The sequence below is a fragment of the Scyliorhinus torazame genome, chromosome 2 (assembly GCF_047496885.1).
Source record: "Scyliorhinus torazame isolate Kashiwa2021f chromosome 2, sScyTor2.1, whole genome shotgun sequence".
Taxonomy (NCBI): Eukaryota; Metazoa; Chordata; class Chondrichthyes; order Carcharhiniformes; family Scyliorhinidae; genus Scyliorhinus; species Scyliorhinus torazame.
Window position 1 is genome coordinate 242,603,379 of NC_092708.1, and position 25,265 is coordinate 242,628,643.

At 48.4% G+C, this 25,265-nt stretch overlaps 1 protein-coding gene across 1 annotated transcript in view; it reads left to right on the plus strand.

Moving 5' to 3' along the window:
• LOC140407187 (uncharacterized) overlaps nt 1-25,265 on the plus strand; it is a 148,234-nt gene that overhangs the window by 117,150 nt on the left and 5,819 nt on the right. The window contains exons 18-22 of the mRNA XM_072494860.1: nt 21,989-22,120; nt 22,485-22,555; nt 22,633-22,758; nt 23,339-23,408; nt 25,180-25,253. Of these exons, the coding sequence (XP_072350961.1) occupies nt 21,989-22,120; nt 22,485-22,555; nt 22,633-22,758; nt 23,339-23,408; nt 25,180-25,253 (473 nt within the window). The remainder of the gene's footprint in view (nt 1-21,988; nt 22,121-22,484; nt 22,556-22,632; nt 22,759-23,338; nt 23,409-25,179; nt 25,254-25,265) is intronic.

The window sequence follows — 25,265 nt, forward strand, 5'->3', positions numbered from 1 at the left end:
TTTGAGTTCAGGGAAAGGATGAAAGGGTTCTACAATTCATGGGCTTTGTTTATCATGCACTTTCAAGAGTTAGGTGACATTGAACATTGTGTGTGGGGGGGGGGGGGGAGGGGTTTGGACTGTATATCGTTGATGACTATGTATGGGGTGATGGATTCTGGATTCCTTTTCTTTGATGTTTGTATTTAAAATGTTGGGGGTTGGTTTGAGGGAGGGATTGGTATTTTTTAAGAATGTTTTTATTGGATTTGTATATTTACAGATGGGCACACAGAGAAACCAAAAAGAAATAACAAAACACTACAAATCTAAAAAACCAAGGTGGGAAACGAAAAACAGGGAAACAAAGAACAGAAAATGTCATTGCACCTGGGTGGTGCCCTGATCTCACTTGCACCTCTTGGTTGGTTTTATTTTTGTTTTTGTCCATTTGCCTCCACTTCGGCCGTCTGCCGTTCCTTCCTCCTGTACTTTCGTACACTCTTTTGCCTTGCAGTGCTTTGTTGTTGTCATTGTTGTCTCCTGTGCTCTCTCTCCAGTTTGTGCTCCCTCCTCTTTCCTCCCCTCTGTTGTTCACCTTCCGTCATCCTTCCTACCTCCTTGTTCCCCCCTTCCCTACTCTTCCCCCCCCCCCCCCCCCCCCCCCCATCACACGCCCTCCTCTCTGCTGCTTCCCTTTCTTTTCTGCTGTGTTTGGCTACACCCTCTCTCTTGCACTACCCTCCCCCCACACTCCTCTCTTCCTTCCCTCTCTTCTCTCATGTCTTGGCTACTTTCCCCTTCGTTGGCCACAAACAGGTCCCGGAGCAGTTGGGTGAATGGCTCCCATGTTCTGAGGAAGCCATTTTCCGACCCCCAGATGGCGAATTTGGTTTTCTCCATTTGAAGTAATTCCGATAGGTGGGACCTCCAGTCTGCAGCTTTAGGTGGGGCTGCTGATCGCCAGCCGAGCAGGAATCTACGGCGGGCGATCAGGGAGGCAAAAGCAAGGGCGTCCACCGTCCTCCCCATGAAGAGATCTGGCTGGTCTGAAACCCTGAAGACTGCCACTTTCAGGCACGGCTCCACCTTGATCCCCATCACTTCGGACATTGCCTCGAAGAAGGCTGCCCAGTATCCAGCAGTCGAGGAAGGGATTGTTGACTAGGGGATTGACATTGGATTTGTTACCGTTGATTGTTTGTTGGTGGGTGTAAATTTGGATGAAAATGTGAAAAAGGAGAATAAAAATATATTTTTTTAAAGTAAAAGACTAGCGTGTAAAATTAAAGTGCATGGGATTGGGGTGGTGTATTGACTTGGATAGAAACTGGTTGGCAGACAGAAAGTAAAGAGAAGGAATTAACAGGTCTTTTTCAAATAGGCAGGCAGTGACTAGTGGGGTACTAGCAGGGATCGGTGCTAGGACCCCAGCTATTCACAGTATATATTAATAATTTAGAGAGGGAACAAAATGTCATATCTCCAAATTTGCAGATGACACCAAGCTGGGTGAGAAGGCAAGCTGTGTGGAGGATGCAGAGATCCGTCAATGTGATTTGGACAAGTTGAGTGATGGGCAAAATGCATGGCAGATGCAGTATAATTTGGATAAATGCGAGGTTATCCACTTTGGTGGCAAAAACAAGAAGGCAGACTATTTTCTGAATGGCCATAAAGTAGGAGAGGGGAACGTGCATCGAGACCTGGGTGTCTTCGTACACCAGTTACTGAATGTAAGAATGCAGGTGCAACAGGCAGAAAAGAAGGCAAATGGCATGCTGGCCTTCATTGCGAGAGAATTCGAATATAGGAGCAGGGATGTCTTGCTGCAATTATACAGGGCCTTGGTGAGGCCACACCTGGAATATTGTGCGCAGTTTTGATCTCCTTATCTGAGGAAGGCTGTTCTAGCTATAGAGCGAGTGCTGCAAAGGTTTACCAGACTGATTCCTGGGGTGGCAGGACTGACGTACGAGGAGAGATTGAATCGGTTACGATTGTATTCACTGGAGTTCAGAACAATGAGGGGGGATCTCATAGAAACCTGTAAAATTCTAACAGGACTGGAAAGGGTAGATGCAGGAAGGATGTTCCTGATGGTGGGTGTGTCCAGAACCAGGGGTCACAGGATACAGGGTAGACCATTTAGGACAGAGATGAGGAGAAATTTCTTTACCCAGAGAGTGGTGAGCCTGTGGAATTCATTCTCACAAGAAGTAGTTGAGTCCAAAACATTGTATGGTTTCAAGAAGCAGTTAGATATAGCATTTAGAGGACAGCATGGTGACGCAGTGGGTTAGCCCTGCTGCCTCATGGTGCCAAGGTCCCAGGTTCGATCCCGGCTCTGGGTCACTCGCTGTCCGTGTGGAGTTTGCACATTCTCCCCATGTTTGCGTGGGTTTCGCCCCCTCAACCCAAAGATGAACAGGTTAGGTGGATTGGCCATACTAAATTGCCTCTTAATTGGAAAAAAAATTGGGTACTCTAAATTTATTTTTAAAAATGATATATCATTTAGGGCAAAGGGGATCAAAGAATTTGGGGGGAAACGGGATTAGGCTATTGAGGTGGATGAACAGCCATGATTATAATGTATGGCGGAGTGGGCTTGAAGGGCCGAAAGGCCTCCTCCTGCTTCTATTTTTTCTATGTTATTATGACCTGACCCACATCTATCCCTTCACCAACACAGATTAACTGGTTATTCATCTTATGGCTTTTCATAAGATCTTGCTGTGTGTAAATTGACTGCTGTATTTTGACAATAATTACTGACAAGTCACCCAGACTCAAAACGTTAGCTCTTCCTTTCCACAGATCCTGTCAGACCTGCTGAGATTTTCCAGCATTTTCTGTTTTTGTTTCAGATTCCAACATCCACAGTAATTTGCTTTTAAATGACTACATATCATTGGCTATAGGTGTTAGCAGAGAAAGAGACAGGCAGACTGTCTTTCTCATTTGAATTTCAAAAGCAAACCAAGCCTCTTGAGGGAAACAGGATTCCGGTAGAAGGGAGGAATGGGAACTTGAGATTGTGTGGCCTGTCAGCATCCATCTTGGGAGGGAGAGAGTAAGTAAGGATAGATGATGGGTTGTGAAGGAGAGAATAAAGTGGCTGAGTGGATAGTTCTGGGTTTGTCCAAGGTTGTCAGAGGAAGTATAATGAAAACAGGATGGGAGCAACTAAAGGGACATATTTGTTCTGCTTGCTGAGCATCCTACAACCAGTGAACGTTTCCCCTCCCAAAATAAAACCAAAACCATAAGAAAATATGAGCAGCAAAAAGATTAGCTAAGAGGAAAGTGAAAGGGAGACCGCAGCAGAAGGATAAATAGGAGACAACAGAGATAGGCATGATATAGACTATATTCCTTACACTGTGGAGGTTCATTTGTGATTGATTGAGCTCCAAACATTGTATTGGCTGAGCAAAAGAATTCATTTAAGTGGTAGCTAGGCAAGCAAGTGAGGGAGAAGGGAATAGAGGGTTACAATTATAGGTTTAGATGAGGAAAGATGAGAGGAAACTTGAGTGGAGCATAAAAGCCATCATGGACTGGTTGTGTCAAATAACCTGTCTTTGTGTCGTGTACATCCCATGTAACCCTATGAACTCCTTGGTCTGTGTTCATCCGCATCCTTCTGTGCCTTTCTATTAACCGCATCCTCTCATTCTTCATGTTTCTCTTTTAAATGTATTATCTACTTATTATTTACCAAATCTATTTCCAAGTTGGCAAACTGAAACAAGTGTTCCATTGTCAAAACCACATCACCTTTCAATACATCAATCTATGTCAGTGCTGTAAATTCTATGCTAGCATTCATGCTCCACAGGAGACTCTGTCCACCTTAATCTTATTTTTATCAGCGTAAGTTTCTATTAGTTTCTCTTCATGTACTTATCTAGTGTTCCCAGAAGTACTATCTAAAAGGCTTCAACCACTCCATATGGTAGCAAGTTCTATGTCTTACAATTCAGTTTTTCCTGAATTTTTCATTTGTTTATTAGTGACCATTTTATATTTCTGGACCCTTGTTTTCAATTTGTTCACAAGTGGAAATCTTTATGTTTACCCTATCAAACACCTTCATAATTATAAAGATCCATATCAGGTCAACTCTCGTCTTCTCTTCAAAAGAAAGGAGTTCCAGCCTGCTCAGTCTTTCCTTATTGTTGTACACTCTCAGTTCCGGCAATGTCTGTCAGTAATTTTTGCACCTCTATGTAAACATTTGAAAAAGAGAGGGGGCATTGATAAATTTACATTTGATGTAATTATTAGTGGATCCCAAATTAACCTTTAAAATATTTTAGTTTGACAAATATAACCTTCTGCGCTGTAAATTCTATGTATGTAAAAAATCTGGCAAAGATTCAAACACTGAATGAGCAAATAATACCAAAGTTTATTCACTAATAGGATAAAATAAAACAATGCACTTCTCAATTTACTAAGGGAGCAAAAGTGCACAAGATATATTTATCAATAATATGCTACAGACTTCATGACCTCAATGGACAATTCTGCCTCTGTCTCAGAAGTAAGCAGCACTTTCCGGGGCCCATGCCAACAGGAATGTTAGTAGGAATACAAATAAATGGATATCATCTGATTTTTATTAACTATTCTTAAATTAATCATCTGTTGCTGATTGATTGATACTTTACACAATTAAAGGTTAAAAGTACTAAAGCATTGCATAGTTTGGCAACACGGTTGTCAAATCACAAAATGGCTTTTATATCAGTATTAATATAAAATGGTGGTTTGATGTTGTTAGCCAGTTGAAGATAATAGCCTCTAAAAATGGTTGAATTAAACCAGCAAACTAAATCCGACTAAATTAAAATCTAGGCCACCACACATGTGTTTCATATCCTTTTTATAAAATGAAGGTTAACTGTTTTTTTCAAATATGCTCTAACCAAGGTTCTACATACGTTTCAGAGAACTTCATTTTTGAATTCTATTACTCTAGAATTAATGCCAGTGCTTTGTTGGCTTTGTCATCTGCACCGCTATTTGCAATGAGTTTGCTTTCCTAACCTATCTAAACTTTTTTCCAAGGAGCAGGTGGCCTCTTTCCATTACCCCTGTACGAAAATGCAATACCTCACACTTATCTAAATTGAAATTCATTTGTAATTTCCATGCCCATTTTGGAATTTTGTCATTGTTTGCCTGTACTTGCCACTATCTTCCTGTAACCAAGAACAAGTATATACCTTGATGCGACCATCAATTCACTCAAAGACACGAGATGAAGTAAACCGTGGTTTTAATCAGCTTAGAACAGTGCCTGCCTGCGACTGGTACAATACTGGGAACTGCCTGCATGTCAGCTGCTCTTTATACTTCCTCTTAAGGGGAGGAGCCATGGGCGGAGCCCATACCTGCCCTAACATATCCCCCTGTGGGTGAAGCCACACAATGGCCCATAGGTGGAGCCCACAGGGTTAACAACATAACACAACAGCAGAACATTATACAAATGCACTGGTGAATTATTAGCACTATACGTTCACCACATTCACCCCCTGTTAAAAAATGAAGTCCGGCGGGGTGACGGGCTCATAGGTTCAGCCGGTCCGGCGCACGGATCGTGCGCTGCGATCGCCGAAGCACTGGTGTTGCAGCCAATCCTGTTGGCTGTGGAAGTGGGTCCGGTGCGGGCACAGGCGTGGACTCCGGGAGCGGCTCTTCTGGCGCTTCATTCCTGTGGACCGGTGTGGCGGGTGGGAGGGAGCACGGGAACCATATAGGGGTGGGGGCACTGGACATGGTAGGTTGGACGGGATATAGTGTAGCCGCTGTGGTGGTGGTGGTGGTAGAGCCTGCAGGCGCCAGATCCCGGAGAGAGATGGTATCTTGTCGGCCGTCGGGGTGTTCGACATAAGCATATTGTGGGTTGGAGTGTAGGAGCTGGACCCTCTCTACCAGAGGGTCGGTCTTATGGCTCCGAACGTGTTTTCGGAGGAGGACTGGTCCCGGTGTCTTCAGCCAGGACGGAAGCAAGGCCCCGGAGGTAGCTCCCCAAGGGAAAACAAACAAGCGGTCATGAGGAGTCTGGTTTGTGGCCGTGCAAAGGAGGGACCTGATAGAATGGAGCGCATCGGGGAGGACCTCCTGCCAGTTAGAAACTGGGAGATTCCTGGACCGCAGGGTCAGTAGGACAGTCTTCCAGAGGACATCGTGGATAGCCCGTAGTCGGTCATCTTGCGCGCTGGCGCATGTGCCGCGGGACAGGGCATCTGGGGGCTCGTTGAGCTTCCCAGGGCGATATACTATATCGTAGTTGTAGGTGGAGACTTCGATCCTCCACCTCAAGATCTTATCGTTCTTGATTTTGCCCCACTGCGTATTGTCTTTTTTTTACAAATATTTTTATTCAAATTTTTACATTTTCAACAAACCGCCCCCCCCTGCAGAAAAAAGAAAAACAAAGAACACATAAATAAATATCTTACAACTACATCGCGAATTCCCCCAATATACAACCCCCCCATTAAGCAATAATAAACACAGTAGAAAACACAAAGTACACCCCCCCCCCCCTTGTTTCTGCTGACCACCTCCTAACGCTCAGCTAGAAAGACTGGGAACGGTTACCACCGCCTGAAGAACCCTTGCACAGACCCTCTCAAGGCAAATTTTACCCTCTCCAATTTAATGAACCCTGCCATGTCGCTGATCCAGGCTTCCACGCTCGGGGGCCTCGCATCCTTCCACTGAAGCAGAATCTTCCGCCGGGCTACCAGGGACGCGAAGGCCAGAATACCGGCCTCTATCGCCACCTGCACTCCCGGCTCGTCCGATACCCCAAATAGTGCTAACCCCCAGCTCGGCTTAACCTGGGTGTTCACCAAAACACCCTCGTCCTCGCAAAACCCCTCCAGAACCCATCCAGCGCCGGGCACGCCCAGAACATATGGGTATGATTTGCTGGGCTCCCCGAGCACCGCCCACACCTGTCTTCCACCCCAAAGAACCTGCTCAGCCTCGTCCCTGTCATATGCGCTCTGTGAAGAACCTTAAATTGTAACAGGCTAAGCCTGGTGCAAGAGGAGGAAGAATTAACCCTACCCACGGCGTCCGCCCACGTACCCTCGTCTATCCACAAGCTCCTCCTCCCATTTATCCTTTAGCTCCTCCACCGAGGTCTCCTCCTCCTACATCTCCTGGTAGATCGCCGAGACCCTGCCCTCTCCAACCCACACCCCCGAGAGCACCCTATCCTGGATGCTGAGTGCTGGAAGCAGCGGGAACTCCCTCACCTGCCGTCTTACAAACGCCCTAACCTGCATGTACTTGAAGGCATTTCCGGGGGGGGGGGGGGGGGGGAGCCCGAATTTTTCCTCCAGCGCCCCAAGGCTCGCAAACGTCCCATCTAAAAACAGGTCTCCCATCCTTCTAGTTCCTGCCCTGTGCCAGCTCAGGAACCCTCCATCCATTCTCCCCGAGACGAACCGGTGGTTCTCCCGGATCGGGGACCAAACCGAAGCCTCTACCTCCCCCCTGTGGCGCCTCCACTGCCCCCAAATTTTCAAAGTCGCCGCCACCACTGGACTCGTGATGTACCTAGTCGGCGGGAGCGGCAGCGGTGCTGTCACCAGTGCTCCCAGACTCGTGCCCACACAGGACACCATCTCCAGCCTCTTCCACGCCGCCCCCTCCCCCTCCATTACCCACTTGCGTATCATTGCCACATTGGCAGCCCAGTAATACCCACACAGATTAGGTAACGCTAACCCTGTCCCTACTCCGCTCCAGAAACACCCTTCTCACCCTCGGAGTCTTTTTCGCCCACACGAATCCCATGATGCTCCGACTGACCCTCTTAAAAAAGGCCTTAGGGATCAGGATGGGGAGGCGCTGGAATATAAAAAGGAACCTCGGGAGCACCGTCATCTTCACCGACTGTACCCTACCTGCCAAGGAGAGTGGCAGCATATCCTACCTTTTAAACTCCTCCTCCATCTGCTCCACCAGCCTCGTCAAGTTGAGCTTGTGTAGGGCCCCCCAGCTCCTGGCCACCTGGGTCCCCAAATACCGAAAACTCCTTTCCGCCCGCTTCAGTGGAAGCTCGTCTATCCCCCTTCCCTGGTCCCCTGGGTGTACCACGAAGAGCTCACTCTTCCCCACGTTGAGCTAATACCCGGAAAAGTCCCCAAACTCCCTGAGGATCCGCATCACCTCTGTCATCCCCCCACTGGGTCCGCCACATACAGTAACAGGTCATCAGTATACAACAAAACCCGGTGTTCCTCCCCCCCCCCCCGGACCAGTCCCCTCCAGTTCCTGGACTCCCTTCGAGCCATAGCCAAAGGCTCAATTGGCAATGCAAATAGCAAGGGGGATAGGGGACACTCCTGCCTTGTCCCCCAGTACAGCCGAAAGTATTCCGACCTCCTCCGATTCATGGCCACACTCACCACCGGGGCTTCGTAAAGTAGCCTAACCCAACTAATGAACCCCTCCCCGAACCCAAACATCTTCAACACTTCCCAGAGGTACCCCCACTCCACCCTCTCGAAGGCCTTCTCCGCGTCCATCGCCGCCACTATCTCCGCCTCCCCCTCCACTGCAGGCATCATGATTACGTTAAGGAACCTCCGCACATTGGTATTCAGCTGCCTTCCCTTAACAAAACCTGTCTGGTCCTCGTGAATCACCCCCGGGACACAGTCCTCAATTCTGGTAGCCAACACCTTCGCAAACAGCTTTGCGTCCACGTTGAGGAGAGAGATTAGCCTATACGACCCACACTGTAATGGGTCCTTGTCCCGCTTCAAGATCAGCGAGATCAGCGCCCTGGACATTGTCGGGGGCAGGGCCCCCCCTCCCTCGCCTCATTGAAAGTCCTCACTAATAGAGGGCCCAGCAGGTCCATGTACTTCCGGTAAAATTCCACCGGGAACCCATCTGGCCCCGGTGCCTTCCCCGCCTGCATACCCCCCAGCCCCTCAGTCAGCTTCTCCAGCCCTACCGGTGACCCAAGACCAGCCACCTGCTCCTCCTCCACCCTCGGGAACCTCAGTCAATCCAAAAATCGACACATCCCCCCTCCTCTGTCGGGGGCTCAGACCTATACAGCCCCTCATAAACGTCTCTAAATACCCCATTTATTCCCACCACACTCCGCACCATGTTCCCCCCTTTATCCCTAACTCCCCCAATCTCCCTCGCTGCCTCCTGCTTCCGAAGCTGGTGTGCCAACATCCGGCTAGCCTTCTCCCCGTACTCATACACCGCCCCATGTGCTTTCCTCCACTGCACCTCTGCCTTCTTGGTGGTCAACAGATCAAACTCGGCCTGGAGGCTTCGTCGCTCCTTGAGTAGTCCCTCCTCGGGGACCTCTGCATACCTCCTATCCACCCTTAAAATCTCCCCCACCAATCTCTCCCTCTCTCTCCTCTCCTTCTTCTCCTTGTGGGCCCTAGTGGAGACTAGCTCTCCCCTAATCACCGCCTTCAGTGCCTCCCAGACCACCCGCACCTCACCATTATCGTTAGCCTCTAGATAGCTTTCAATGCACCCCCGGATCCGCCCGCTCACCTCCTCATCCGCCAGCAAGCCCACATCCAGGCGCCACAGCGGGCGCTGGTCCCTCTCCTCCCCTAGCTCCAGCTCCACCCAATGCGGGGCATGGTCTGAGATGTCTATGGCCGAATATTCCGTGCCCTCCACCCTCGGAATTAGTGCCCTGCTCATAATGAAGAAGTCTATCCGGGAGTAGGCTTTATGGACGTGGGAAAAAAAAGAAAATTCCCTGGCCCCCGGCCTGCCAAACCTCCATGGGTCCATTCCTCCCATCTGGTCCATAAATCCCCTCAGCACCTTGGCCGCCGCTGGCCTCTTACCCGTCCTGGACCTGGAGCGGTCCAATGCTGGATCCAGTACCGTGTTGAAGTCCCCCCCATTATCAAGCTCCCTGCCTCCAGGTCCGGGATCCGGCCCAACATGCGCCGCATAAATCCGGCATCGTCCCAATTCGGGGCATATACATTCACTAATACCACCCGCACCCCCTGCAGCTTACCACTCACCATCACATACCTACCTCCATTGTCTGCCATGATGTTCAGCGCCTCAAACGACACCTGCTTCCCCACCAAAATCGCCACCCCTCGATTCTTTGCGTCCAACCCCGAGTGGAAAACGTGCCCTACCCACCCCTTTCTCAGCCTAACCTGATCTGCCACCCTCAAATGCGTCTCCTGGAGCATAACCACATCTGCCTTCAGTCCCTTCAGGTGCACGAACACACGGGCCCTCTTGACCGGCCCGTTCAGGCCTCTCACATTCTGAGTTATCAGCCGGATCAGGGGGCTTCCCGCCCCCCCCTCCTGCTGATTAGCCATCCCTTTTCTAGGCCAGCCACACGCCCACGCCTCCCGCACACTCCATTCCCCCCAGTGGCAGACCCCCGCCCCGACTTGGGCCTCCTCACCAGGACTCGGTGGGCCCCATCCAGCCCCAGGGGCCTCGGGAAGGCACCCGCGCCCATCAACGTGTTCAACATCGTGACCACATATGCTCCAGCACCCGACCCCTCCACTCCCTCCGGGAGACCCAGAATCCGCAGATTCTTCCTCCTCGACCGATTCTCCATGTCCTCGAACTTCTCCTGCCGTTTCTTATGCAGCGCCTCGTGCGCCTCCACCTTCACCGCTAGGCCCAATATCTCGTCCTCATTCTCCGAGGCCTTCTGCCGCACCTCCCAGATCGCCGCCCCTTGGACCTTCTGGGTCTCGATCAGCCTGTCGATCGAAGCCTTCATCGGCTCCAGCAGCTCTGCTTTCAATTCCGTGAAGCACCGCTTGAGAAACTCCTGCTGCTCTTGTGCCCACTGCGCCTATGCTGCCTGGTCTCCACCCGCTGCCATCTTGGCTTTCCTCCCTCGCACTTTTTGCTGCACCAGAATTACTTTTTTCACCGCTGCACTCCTGGTCCAATCCATACAGTGCCGGGGAAATTGTACTGTCACCGTCCCACATTGGGAACCGTCGAACAAATGCCGCTGGGGCCCCTCAAAAGAGCCCAAAGGTCCGTTTCTGGCGGGAGCTGCCAAACGTGCGACTTAGCTCAGCATAGCCGCAACCGGAAGTCCCACTGCGTATTGTCGCACATGAAGGCTACCGATCATTGGTCGGTGACGAGGGTAAACCACCTACCAGCGAGGTAGTGCCTCCAGTGCCGCACGGCTTCCGCGATGGTTTGGGCTTCTTTTTTGACCGAGGAGTGTCGAATTTCAGAGGTGGTGAGGGTGCATGAAAAGAACGCTATCGGTCTGCCTGCTTGGTTGAGGGTGGCGGCGAGAGCGACCTCTGAGGCATTGCTCTCCACCTGGAAGGGGACGGACTCGTCCACCGTGCGCATCGCGGCTTTGGCGATGTCCGCCTTGATGCAGCTGAAGGCCTGGCGAGCCTCAGTTGCCAGTGGAACAATGGTGGCCTTAATTAGTGGGCGGGCTTTGTCCTCTTACTGGGGGACTCACTGGGCGTAATAGGAGAAGAATCCAAGGCACCACTCAGGGCCTTGGGACAGTGAGGGAGAGGGAGTTGCAGGAGGGGGCGCATACGATCAGGGTCGGGCCCTAGGACCCCGTTCTCCACGAGGTAGACGAGGATGGCTAGTCTGGTTGCGCGGAAAACGCATTTCTCCTTGTTGTAGGTGAGGTTGAGTTTTTGGGCGGTTTGGAGAAATCGGTGGAGGTTGGCGTCGTGGTCCTGCTGTCGTTAATGGTTTGGCTGTAATCAACCACCACCCGGAACTTTTCCCCGGTCTTGACAACCACCACTTGAGCTCTCCAGGGGCTATTGCTGGCCTCGATGACCCCCTCCCGCAAGGGACGCTGGACCTCGGACCTAATGAATGTCCTGTCCTGCATGCTATACCGCCTGCTTCGGGTGGCGACTGGCTTGCAGTCGGGAGTGAGGTTTGCGAAGAGAGGGGGAGGGTCGACTTTTAGGGTCGCGAGGCTGCATATGGTGAGTGGGAGTACAGGCACCCCGAACTTAAGAACAAGAGTAAGGCTCCTGAGGTTACATTGGAAGTCGAATCCCAATAGGAGAGGTGTGCAGAGGTCTGGGAGCACATATAGTTTAAAATTAGCGTACTCAGCGCCCTGTATCGCTAGGGTGGCAGTAGTGCACCCTTGGATCTGCACCGAGTGCGACCCAGAGGCGAGGGAGATGGTTTGTTGCGTCAGGAAAATTGGGAGCGAGCAGCGTCTTACCATGTCCGGGTGAATGAAGCTTTCTGTGCTCCCGGAGTCGAAAAGGCAGGGCATCTCGTGCCCGTTAACCCGGATGGCCATCATGGAGCTCCGGAGGTGCATGGGCCGTGATTGGTCCAGGGTGACTGCGCTGAGTTGCGGGTAGCTGGCGGCATGATCGGAGGTGCTGGGGCGTCCCCGCGATGACTGTCCGTGTAGATGTTACGCGTCGAGTGGCGTAGCAGGTGGTGGCCAAGATGGCGGCTCCCGTTGGTCAAACGTGGCGGGCGGTGAGGAAGATGGCGTCCAAGGTAACGGCCCCCATAGATTGCACGTGGCCGGCCGCATGGGGGAGTGTGAGTGTTGTGAGTGGGTGGAGTCAGCAGACATGCTGCCACATTGCGGGGTCTGCGGGCCTGTGAGTCTGAGGATCGGGTCTGTGAGTTAGAGTTCTTAGACCTGGCCAGGCAGACCTTGGCGAAATGTCCTTTTTGCCCGCAGCTGCTGCAGTTCGCGTTGCGGGCTGGGCAGTGCTGCCGGGGGTGTTGAGACTGGCCGCAAAAATAGCAGGGTAGCCCCCCCATGATGGGCGGGCGGCCGCGCGGCACAGGCCTGGGGTAGTCTCTGGTCGGGGGTCCACGAGGGAGTCGCGTGGTTGGCCGGGAATGCAGGCAGGCTCTGAAAAGCAACCTCCAGAGAGGTGGCTAACTTTATCGTGTCGTCCAGGGCCCCTTTTTCGAGCAGGCGTTGTCTCACATAATTCGACCGGACTCCCGCCACGTAGACGTCTCGGACGGCGAGCTCCATGTGCTGAGTGACCGTAATGGCCTGGTAATTACAGTTGCGTGCAAGGGCTTTGAGGTCGCGTAGGTAGTCATCTAGCGACTCTCCGCGGCGCTAGCTGTGAGTGGTGAAGACGTGTCGCGCGTAGACCTCATTCACAGGCCGTATGTAGAGGCGTTCGAGTAGTGCAAGGGCCTCTGTATAGGAGGCGGCCTCGTCGAGCTGGACAGAAATGCGATGGCTCACCCGTGCGTGGAGGAGGCTCAGCTTCTGTTCATCAGTGATGGATGGCGTGGCCGACGCGGCGAGGTAGGCCTTGAAGCATCGAAGCCAGTGCAAAAAAATGTCTTTCGCCTCCGCGGCCTGCGGATAAAGTTCCAGTCTATCAGGTTTGAGGGCTGATTCCATAGTAGTATTTTAAGCTGATTAAATTGGTGCAACCATCAATTCACTCAAAGACACGAGGTGAAGTAAACCATGGTTTTAATCAGCTTAGAACAGTGCCTGCCTGCTACTGGTACAATACTGGGAACTGCCTGCAGGTCAACTGCTCTTTATACTTCCTCTTAAGGGGAGGAGCCATGGGCGGAGCCCGTACATGCCCCAACATATCCCCCTGTGGGTGAAGCCACACAATGGCCCATAGGTGGTGCCCACAGGGTTAACAACATAGCACAACAGCAGAACATTATACAAATGCACTGGTGAATTATTAGTACTATACATTCACCACATACCTAGAACAGTCGTGGATTCAGTGCTGCTCCTTGGATGCATCATTTCTCCAATCTGAGCACCACCTATTTACCATAAAATAAAAGCAATGTACAATGGATGAAAAAGTGGACCAGGGTGCCACAGAAAGAACGGACCCTTCAGAATGCTGAAAGTGAAGAGGAACATGTATTTGGTGATGGCATCATGCTGGAGATGGCAGAACTGATGGAGGATCATCTGTTAAATGTGTAGGCTGGTGAGATTAAAGAGGACCCTGTCATGCTTCTGGGTTGGAAAGAAAGGGGCAGGGGCTGAAATGCAAAAACTGGAATACACATGGCCAAGGGCCCTGTCATCAACAGTGAATCCAGAGGAAAAGGAAAGATATATCAGAAGCATTGGTGTAGAAAGTGACATCGGTAGAACAGGTACAACAGAAATTAGAACTGCCCAGTTCACTCACATATAGCCACTTTCCAATCAAGCACAGGGGATGCAATACTGTGCAAGACCCTTCACACAATCGTGAAATGACGATTTAATTAGTACTTTTTACAATGTAGTATGCTGTGCTCAAGTCTCTTCTACATTGGGAGATGAATTACAGATTGGGTGATCACCGTGGGCAGCACGGTAGCACAGTGGGTGGCACTGTTGCTTCACAGCTCCAGGGTGCCAGGTTCGATTCCCAGCTTGGGTCACTGTCTGTGTGGAGTCTGCAGGTTCTCCCTCTGTCTGCATGGGTTTCGTCCGGGTGCTCCGGTTTCCTCCTGAAAGACGTGCTTGTTCGGTGAATTGGATATTCTGAAATCTCCCTCTGTGTACCCGAACAGGCACCGGAATGTGGCAACTAGGGGCTTTTCACATAACTTCATTGCAGTATTAATATAAGCCTACTTGTAACAATAAAGATTATTGTTATTACTTTGCTGAACACCTTTGATCAATAACAAATGGCCTTGCTTTTAAATATCACCTTTCATGAAGCAGAACTTCCCAAAACACCTCCCATGAGTGTTATCAACCAACATTTTTTTTTCTTTTTAAATAAATTTACAGTACCCAATTATTTTTTTCCAATAGTGGGCAATTTAGCGTGGCCAATACACCTAACCTGCACATCTTTTGGTTGTGGGGGTGAAACCCACGCAGACACGGGGAGAATGTGCAAACTGCACATGAACAGTAACCCGGGGTCGGGATAGAACCCGGGTCTTCAGCGCCGTAGGCAGCAGTGCTAACCACTGTGCCATTGTACCGTCCGTTATCAAACACAATTTGACACAAAGTCACATAAGGGGGTCTTGAGTAGATAATTAAAATCTTGGGCAAATACACTGTCCGTGTGGAGTTTGCACATTCTCCCCGTGTCTGCATGGGTCTCACTTCCACAACCCAAAGATGAGCAGGGTAGGTGGATTGGCCACACTGAATTGCCCCTTAATCGGAAAAAAAGCGAGGATCGGGGTGCCATTTTTCACGGCCACCCCAGCGCACAGTGACCATACCAGTTAACCCTGGAACGCCGCTCATCTGGACACCCCTGGTACTGCACAGGCATTACCTGGGGGTGCCCAGGCCTGATGATCTCCCCAGTGAGCGCTCACCTGAGCTCCTCAGGTCTGCTCACCAGGTGCCTGCCTTCGGAGATCAGTCAGGCTTCAACCCGTTCTGCAATTATGCCACCGCGGATGGACATTTTAGCCGGAGGCAAAGGAAGGGGGGTGGTGATTCCAGCATAGTGGCCTTATAATCACATGATATGTTAATGTATTTAAATGAGGTTCCTGACATTGAACGTCAGGAAACACGCCCCATCACTGATGATCACATTGTGCTTTTAAGCTGATGTAAAATGTAACTGTGCACGTCTCGTGGTATTTTCTGCTCCCGTCATTGAACATACCCAAAGGAGTGGAAAATTCAACTATGATGTCTCTTTACCAGGTGTAAAAATATTGAAATTGGGGCAGGGAGGGGTCTGTTTGGCTGACGGTCAAGAATCGGTCAATTGGGTATGATTATTTTCAACTTAAGAAATGGCAGAGTGCCACAAGGCTGGCTGACTAATGGCTGGTGAGGGGCAGTCTTGTGCTGAAGCCTCCAGGGATACCCTAAATCACAGTTGGCAACCTAATTCGTAAGGTTGCCTGGGCTGGGTGTGCCGAAAATGCGGGTCGACACCATGAGCGGGAGTCGAGCATGTTGCTTTGGCTCGGAAAGAGGCATGCGTGGGGAACACCGAGGTGGTGGCAAGATTTCCTTAACAGGTTATATGGGTGTAGCCACCTAAATTGGCCAACTCCCGGTTTAAAATGGCGAACGGCAAAGGCTGAAGGGAAATTCAGCCAACACAGGCAGAAACCAGCAGGTGCAGGTTTGCTGTGTATTTAACTTTGCAAAAGCCCAGACAGCATCGATACCAGCGACTATCAGCATGATAATGTAGCAGCCATCTACATACTAATGAGCAATCCCCAGGAACAATAGCAACATTTGGGACACACAAAACTAAGCCAGACTCCCTGGCGCCAGCAGGAGCCAACACAAAAGAGGTTAACTAACACCTCAAGACCGTCCATCGATCAGGGAACCGCTCCAGTATTGGAGAAATCGAACCAAGCGATTGGAACAAAGTCCAATCACCTAGAACCAGGTACAGGGTCCGCCTCGAAAGGCGGGAAGCCTCTGGGGACTATAAAGTTAAGCCCCCAAGTTCAACTCGCTCTCTTCGTCCTGCCCGGGTCACCCAGCAAAGCAAACCAACCTTGACCGTGTCCGGTGCAGTGACCACCGAAAGAAGTAAGTCTTAATTCAATGCTCGCTACGAGATAGGCGCTCCTAACTACCAATCCGTACCAACTTTGAATCCCGCAGACTCAGAAACTGAACGAAAGGCCATTTGTTCCCCTGACCTGGTGGGCCAGTCCGAAGTTAAGTATAGGCCTGTTAGTTGTAGAAGTAGCTTAGACGTAGAATTTGTGCATGAGTAGCGATTACTGTGTATAATAAATGTGCTTTGATTTGAATCTTACTAATCGGTGTATTGAGTTATTGATCATTACTTGGACTTGGACCTCGTGGCGGTATCATAAAGATACCTGGCGACTCGAGAGTGGAGGCGTTGGTGATCACTGGAGTCAGGGAAAGTACCAGAGGATTGGAAAATCGCTGTTGTAACCCCACAGTTCAAGAAGGGAACTGGGAAAATGATGGAAAATTATAGGCCAATTAGCCTGACCTCGGTTGTTGGCAAGATTCTAGAATCCATTGTTAAGGATGAGATTTCTAAATTCTTGGAAGTGCAGGGTCGGATTAGGACAAGTCAGCATGGATTTAGTAAGGGGAGGTCGTGCCTGACAAACCTGTTAGAGTTCTTTGAAGAGATAACAAATAGGTTAGATCAAGGAGAGCCAATGGATGTTATCTATCTTGACTTCCAAAAGGCCTTTGATAAGGTGCCTCACAGGAGACTGCTGAGTAAAGTAAGGGCCCATGGTATTCGAGGCAAGGTACTAACATGGATTGACGATTGGCTGTCAGGCAGAAGGCAGAGAGTTGGGATAAAAGGTTCTTTTTCGGAATGGCAACCGGTGACGAGTGGTGTCCCGCAGGGTTCAGTGTTGGGACCACAGCTGTTCTCTTTATATATTAACGATCTAGATAACGGGACTGAGGGCATTCTGGCTACGTTTGCCGATGATACGAAGATAGGTGGAGGGGCAGGTAGTATGGAGGAGGTGGGGAGGCTTCAGAAAGATTTAGACAGTTTAGGAGAGTGGTCCAAGAAATGGCTGATGAAATTCAACGTGGGCAAGTGCGAGGTCTTGCACTTTGGAAAAAAGAATAGAGGCGTGGACTATTTTCTAAACGGTGACAAAATTCATAATGCTGAAGTGCAAAGGGACTTGGGAGTCCTAGTCCAGGATTCTCTAAAGGTAAACTTGCAGGTTGAGTCTGTAATTAAGAAAGCAAATGCAATGTTGTCATTCATCTCAAGAGGCTTGGAATATAAAAGCAGGGATGTACTTCTGAAGCTTTATAAAGCATTAGTTAGGCCCCATTTAGAATACTGTGAGCAATTTTGGGCCCCACACCTCAGGAAGGACATACTGGCACTGGAGCGGGTCCAGCGGAGATTCACACGGATGATCCCAGGAATGGTAGGCCTAACATACGATGAACGTGAGGATCCTGGGATTATATTCATTGGAGTTTAGGAGGTTGAGGGGAGATCTAATAGAAACTTACAAGATAATGAATGGCTTAGATAGGGTGGATGTAGGGAAGTTGTTTCCATTAGCAGGGGAGACTAGGACCCGGGGGCACAGCCTTAGAATAAAAGGGAGTCACTTTAGAACAGAGATGAGGAGAAATTTCTTCAGCCAGAGTGGTGGGTATGTGGAATTCATTGCCACAGAGGGCAGTGGAGGCCGGGACGTTGAGTGTCTTTAAGACAGAAGTTGATAAATTCTTGATTTCTCGAGGAATTAAGGGCTATGGAGAGAGCGGGTAAATGGAGTTGAAATCAGCCATGATTGAATGGTGGAGTGGACTCGATGGGCCGAATGGCCTTACTTCCACTCCTATGTCTTATGGTCTTATGGAGAGCAAAGGTAATAAAACAGAGCAATTGAACCAACCGGAAAGTTAGCAACATGGGGAGCGTGCGTTGGGCTGGGCAGCATGGTGGCACAGTGGTTAGCAATGCTGCCTCTCAGCGCCAGGGACTCGGGTTTGATTCCGAATTGGCTGTGTAAAGTTTGCACGTTCTTCCCCATCTCTGCATGGATTTTCTTCAGGTGCTCCAGTTCCCTCCCACAATCCAAAAATGTGCAGATTAGGTGGGGTTAAGGGGTAGGGTGCTCTTTCAGGGGACGGTGCAGACTCGAGGAGCCGAATGGCCTCCTTCAGTACTGTAAGAGTTCTGTGGTTCTAATTGCTTTAGTTTGGCAACTCAATTTTGCTGGTAAACCTCCATTGGAGTTTGCTGGGGGTCTGTACCTCCCTGGCAAATGGGCAGCTCAAGACTGGGTTACCCAGTTTTTTTGCAGCGAGGGGGGAGGTGAAGCGGTAGTGACGTCGAGCACATGACCGGGGAGGGGCGGGGAGCGGAAGTGAGGCGCGATGATTGACAGTTGACCGCCATTTTGTGAGCGCATTTTATTTTCACTGCGTCATTGGAGTCGAGTCCGGGTGAGTGATCCTCAAGGAAAAGAAAAAATTCGGCAATTAAATGACGCCGCCGCCGTTTGTCTTCAACTTAAACCGGGGAGGGTGTGTGGAGAAGATTATGCGCGGGGGCTGGAGGGTTGATTGATTAAAAAAAAAAAACGTTTTTGGCGGTTAGGGCGGCAGCGTGTGGAATCGGACGCCCTCGAAGTCCGGGCGGGCTTTTGGAAATCGAGCCTCTGGGCTGAGGGTCGGGCCTACGCGCATGAGGTCTCGTAAACATGAGGGAGACGGGCGGAGTCTCCGCGCTCGAGGGCGCGGCCGCCATTTGGAGGCGGCGGGTTCGTCGACATCTCCCTAAAATAAAAGCGAAATATTGCGGATTTTGGTGTTCTGAAGCTTTCCCCTGAGGAAAGCGCTTTTTTTTGGTGGGGCAGAAATAATCCTCCAGTAGCGCCTCGAGAGGGGATCGAGAGATAACCTTTCGAGTCCACTACGACGATTCTGGTGAGCCCCGAAGCAGAAACCTATTGGATTTGACCCCCTTTGGGTTATTGCTTCTCCGCCAGTGAGACCTGAGTTTTTTTCGTGTCTCCCCCCCCCCCCCCCCCCCCAGGCCGGGCTTTGCCACAATCCCCCGCCCTTCCTAAGTAAGACTGGTTTGAAATCGTCAGGGAATCTAGAACTGGGGCACACGGTTTAAAAAAGGGGGTCTCGAATATTTAAGAGGCAATGATGAGGAAATTCTTCTCTCGAGGGGGTTGTTGGTCTTCAGCCAGCAGTGGGGAGCTGAGTAGTCATTGATAGTGTTCACGGCCGAGTTAAGGCATATTTTTGAGGGGGTTGGGGGGGGGGAGAGAGAGACGGGAAAGGGGGGGGGGGGAAAGAGAGAGACGGGAAAGGGGGGGAAGAGAGAGAGACGGGAAAGGGGGGGGAAGAGAGAGAGACGGGAAAGGGGGGGGGAGAGAGAGAGACGGGAAAGGGGGGGGGGAGAGAGAGACGGGAAGGAAACTGGAGTTGAGTAAAATCAGACCAGCCACGACTCCGAGCAGTTGGATGAGCTGCAAGGCCTACCCCTAATTCTTAGGCTGTCTTTTACTTGTGGGGAAGCACTTCCTTGCACGTGCAAAAATGAAGTTAGTGGTGATTCAGCATTGAGCATTGCGTCTACTGTAGGCCTTAAATGAAGAGCAAAACCATGAGAGGGGGAAATGCCAGTGCGGAAGTAGTGTCAGTATCTGCTTCTCTGGGTGCTCAATCTAGACGCCTTCGAATGAATGTGTCTGCTACAATATTTCATAAAACAACAAACCATAGAGCTGTGTCCAGACTACCTGGCCAAAGGCCTCTTGTTCAGTTAGAGTATAATTTATGACCTCAAATATGTTGTCGCTCAGTGGGGTTTGAGACCAGATTAGCTGCCGAGTGAGCTAGCCGGCTGTGTAACATAAAAGCAAATTACTGCCGACGCTGGAGTCTAAAACAAAAATAGAAAATGCTGGACAATCTCAGGAGGTTTGACAGCATCTGTGGAGAGGGAACAGAGCTAGTGTTTTGAGTCTGACTGATCTTAGTCAAAGCTGTGCAGGAACCTGCTGCGTGCATAGTGTTTCCAACTTGGGTAACAGCTCTGCAACTGTTGTGCAAAAAATTTCCCCCACACTGGTCTAAGCAATAAACTTTTGAACAGGGTCGTGTTGGCATAGTCCTTTGTTGTCTTTGTATTTTCAAACTCCAACAATGCTCCTGCCGACCAGAAAGGTGACAGGGACAGTGGTGTGCGCGCCAGTCGCTATAGTATGAACTGAGTGCACATGCACAACTGTTCCTGATGTCTTTCCGGTCAGCGGCAGGAGATAATTATGTTAACGGCTCAACTCTTAACTGTTTCTGCACATCCTTTACTTCCCCGTTTACAATCTCCAACATCTTAGCCCATTGAGATAATGCTGGAAATATTAAGCACGTTTGGCAGTATCTATGGAAAATGAAAACCAATTAATCTTTGAGTCCCAGATCTCAAATGTCAACATTTTCTCACCATAGATGATGTCTGACCTGAGTATTTCCCACATATTCGTTTTTCATTTCAGATTGTCCTTTAGCATTTGAGGTCAGCAAAGTGTAAATTGATAGCTTGTTGGTCTCTGACCAATGGATCAAAATAGCCATGAGGGAAAAGGTAATGTGTTCCAGGTTGAGCATCCTTTATCTGAAAACTGAAAAATTACGAAATCCACACTTTTTTCAAGTGCCGGTGTGACATCGCAAGTGGGAAATCCCACAAGGCTCTCAGGCGATGCAGTTCCCAACAAGCGCCGCACCGCACATGCACATTTTCCAATGTGTGCCACAGATGCACATTATATTCTAAAATCTGAAAATTTCCAAAATCTGATAACACTCGGCCCCCAATCGTTTCGGATAAGGATATTTTTATTTTTTTTAAATCTCAATTTCCTTAAGCCTGTTTGAAATGGCTGTGGTGACTTGCATAATATGAACCAATTTTTTTTTTTTTTTGGTTCTGCATCTGATAAGTGTCTAGTTGACTGTTACTTTTTGTCCTCTATTTATTGATGTTGTTACAGAGTTGTAAGTAGTTCACTTAGCAAACGTGGAAATATATTAAACACTTTTGAAGAAGTCTGTAATCACTTGTGTTTTGAGGACCATTTGATGTTTTTAAAAGGATCAATGACTTAAGTTTTATTTTTCTAAAATAGATCAACATTTGTTTGATTTTGGCTAATTTTAGCATTTTTCTTATGTGGGACTTGTGAACTGCCACTAGTGTCAATTGCAACTATTGTTTCACTTTAGTTGTATTTGTTGATTGTGACCAGCCCTCCTGAGTGGAGGAGTTCATAGATGCACAAGACTAGTCAGGTTAAGAGTATGCTCTATTCTCAAAGAGCCTGGCAGCGTTTCCCCATCTTGATAGTATTGACTCTACTGGATATAGATGCTTTCAAGTACCTTGTTGCTTCGCCAAGCTCATTACCTGCTCAAATTTGAGCAGTATCTGCTGATGCATGAATGATATTTCAGCTGGTGGCTCAGCAAAACGATTTATGACTTTGTTTATACCTTTTTTAACAGTGTTGATTGTTCAGAATGAGTTCTCGAGTGTTCATTGGTAGACTGAGCCCTCATGCTACAGAAAAAAATGTGGAGAAGTTTTTCAAAGGATATGGACGAATTAAGGAAATTGATTTGAAGAATGGCTTTGGATTTGTGGTAAGTTTCCCCCCCCCCCCCCCCCCCCCCCCCCCCCCTTACAGGCCTGTAGCTGTAGAATAAAATTCTTACTACACAGTTTAGTGTTTGTTATTGACTGTTAAATTCAGCCCATCTCTAGAAAGTTTGCATCTTTCATTGTTTCGGAATTTGAAGCATTTTCTTAGCTGAAACTAAAATAACAATCAATAACTTCCATTGTGACGTGTATTTAGAGCATAAAAACAAGACCAACAGATCCATATTGGCCTTTGTCGCACAGGAAATGTCCTGACTTCATTTTGCAGTTGTACATAATTAATTATTGATTAAAGACATCTATTCATTTAGCATTTTTAATGAAACATAAATTTCTTTTTTTTAGGAATTTGAAGATTACAGAGATGCAGATGATGCGGTGTATGAGATGGATGGAAAAGAGTTATGCAATGAAAGGTATACTAAAATCATGCATTTATGAAATAAATGTATATGGTATTAATTATGTATATTAATGGGTTTAACATTTTCAGAGTTACAGTTGAACATGCCAGAGCACGCCCTAGAGGAGGACGTGGAGGGGGACGATTTCAAGGTCGCTTTAACCAACGTTGGTCTCGTGGTGGTGGTGGTGGTGGTGGTAGTAGTGGAGGAGGAAGGTGAGCCCCCAAGTGTTCTCGTCTTTCACTGTAGCTTGAAGAAATAACTCATCGAGAGCACAGATACACAATTGCATTATACTTTAATGAATTCAATTATTTGAAAGTATTTTTGTCCTATTTGATAAACCTGAGATTCACAATTGGTTGATTCTGGATGTAAAAGTCCACAGCACAGGCTGAGAAATGATATGTGTAGGACATTCTGGCTAATCCCCTCCCTGCCAAGTATCCATTGCTGAATCTGCAATTAAGGGTTGGTTGCAGGAACCACCACAACCAAGCCTAATATATCTATCTTGGTTGACAGCGGAAAGAAATGGGGTAATGGAAACTTTGTGTTCTCCTTGGGTGGTGTCACCAGTTGTACAGTTACTACTGTTCAGATTGATTTAAATCATGGAATCTTCTAGTGTTCATGGCTCAGCACACACTGCTTGAGAAATTAACCATTGGCAGAACTTCTAAGCCTCCACTGTGGAAGAGTATAAATTGGCCATTGCTTTCTATATTTTGTCGCCAGGTTCAAGTACCCCAGCTGTATATTTTGATATTGAGTTCTCCACATGTTGTCTTTCAGAAATGGACCTCCAATTCGTACAGAAAACAGAGTGATTGTTGAGAATTTGTCTTCCAGAGTTAGCTGGCAGGTATTTATGTGGAACATTAAATTGTATTTTTGTAAACGGCTGACAGTGTTTGAAATTAAATTGGTACTTCCGTTTAAATTAATATGAATTGGGCTTTCAAGATTAGTCAAGAATCCATTTACTATGAAGGGCACACACTTGTGACATCATGTCTGTTTTGTCTTCCTGGATTAGCTAAACGCTCATCCATTCACCAAATCAAAAACTAGTTTAAGAGGACTAATTGTCATTTGGCTGTAAATAACCTGGACAGGCTGCATTTCTTTTAATGAACGAGTTGCTGCTAAATTGGCACTGGAGATGGGGAAGTGGCTGTATTTGCCTCCCTGAAAGGCTAGCTGAAATGTTAATAAGCCTGTAGGTAGTCACATTAGCAAAACGGTTAAGTCAGATCCGTACTAGATCTGCATAATCTTTCAAACAGGTCATCTGGACCTGGAAGTAAAATTAAGCTGGAGTATGTGTTCCCTTTACTGTAATTGGCTTGGTCAAGTATAACCCATTGTCTTTAAATAGTTACTGTAATGCCGTGTGAGTTGTTGAAAACATTGTATTATCAAATATTTTCTTGCACAGTTTAATCTTTTCAGTTTTACAAAAGAAAAAAATCTTACCATTTTGAAAGGTCTCATTTTGACCTGATTATTGTTCTCTCCAAACTCCAGCCCCATTATGTTTTAAATATGACTTGCCGAGTGTCTCAGGTGATAATCCTGTTGACCTCATTGAGGGAAGAGGTGAAACAGGTATATTTGCAGTGAGTTGTGGGTTTATGCCCATGATAACTCACAAGCGTAGTTCCTTCTCTCAGCTGGCTGGGGATGGGAAGTAGACAACCTGCCCACAATGAAGGAAGATACTGGGCATGTTGCTATCAATGTTAATGGGGGTGCTTATTGCATACCTGTCCCCTCTTACAGCTAGTATGTGACACTGAGGCGATTGTGAACTGTTTAATTTGCAGCACTATTAGTTTCAGTTTTCTGGAAGTAGTTAACTCCGTGTTAACTTGTTTGTCTGTTAAACTTGAAAGCCTTAAGTATGACATTTATTTGGTTTTTATGCTTAAATGTTTACAAAGTTTAACCAAGTATTAAAACCTTTATTTACCAGCCTCTCGTTATGTCGTTGGCCTTGTGACGAGGAGTGCCGTTGGTTTTCCTAATCGCTCTGGCTTGGTCTCTTGGGCCTAGTTGAAATGCCAGTCCGCTCCTACGTTTGTCATTTGGTGATCTAGATCTGTGTGTGGTGGTCTGACCGACATGGTGGGCACTTGGTTAATGCCAGTGTTCCATGCTGCACCCCGAAAAATGGTATCTTCCTAAAGTCGAGTGTTCTGGGCGCCCACTCTAAAATGAGGTCCTTGATTGAAAGAAATGGGAGAAATTCGCTAGTAGGGTTGGTTGGAAGCTCGATTGGAGTGAGGTGAGGAGTCCCTGGTCACGGCGCAAGAGTAGCAATGTTTGTTCCCATGTCAGCGTCTGCCTTTAAGGTAGGGTGATGTCCGGGAAGGCTCGTATCGAATGATAGCGTCGGTCAAGGGGTGGTGAAGAGCACCATCTGGTCTCCAGTCGTGGTGATACCTCCGAGCGCTTGTTACATTTGGCTGGTTGAATAGCCTAGGGAATTGTACAGGAAGGTAATAACACATTTTGATAAATTAGAATTGCTTTTTATTTAACATTTTTCCAATAATCTTCTATATTGGAAAATAACAATAATGCGTGTCTTATTGTGCTCTGTTTTACCTAACTGATCTGATCTTACTTAGGACCTGAAAGATTTTATGCGACAGGCTGGAGAAGTTACCTTTGCGGATGCGCACAGGCACAAACTCAATGAAGGGTAAGTGACAGG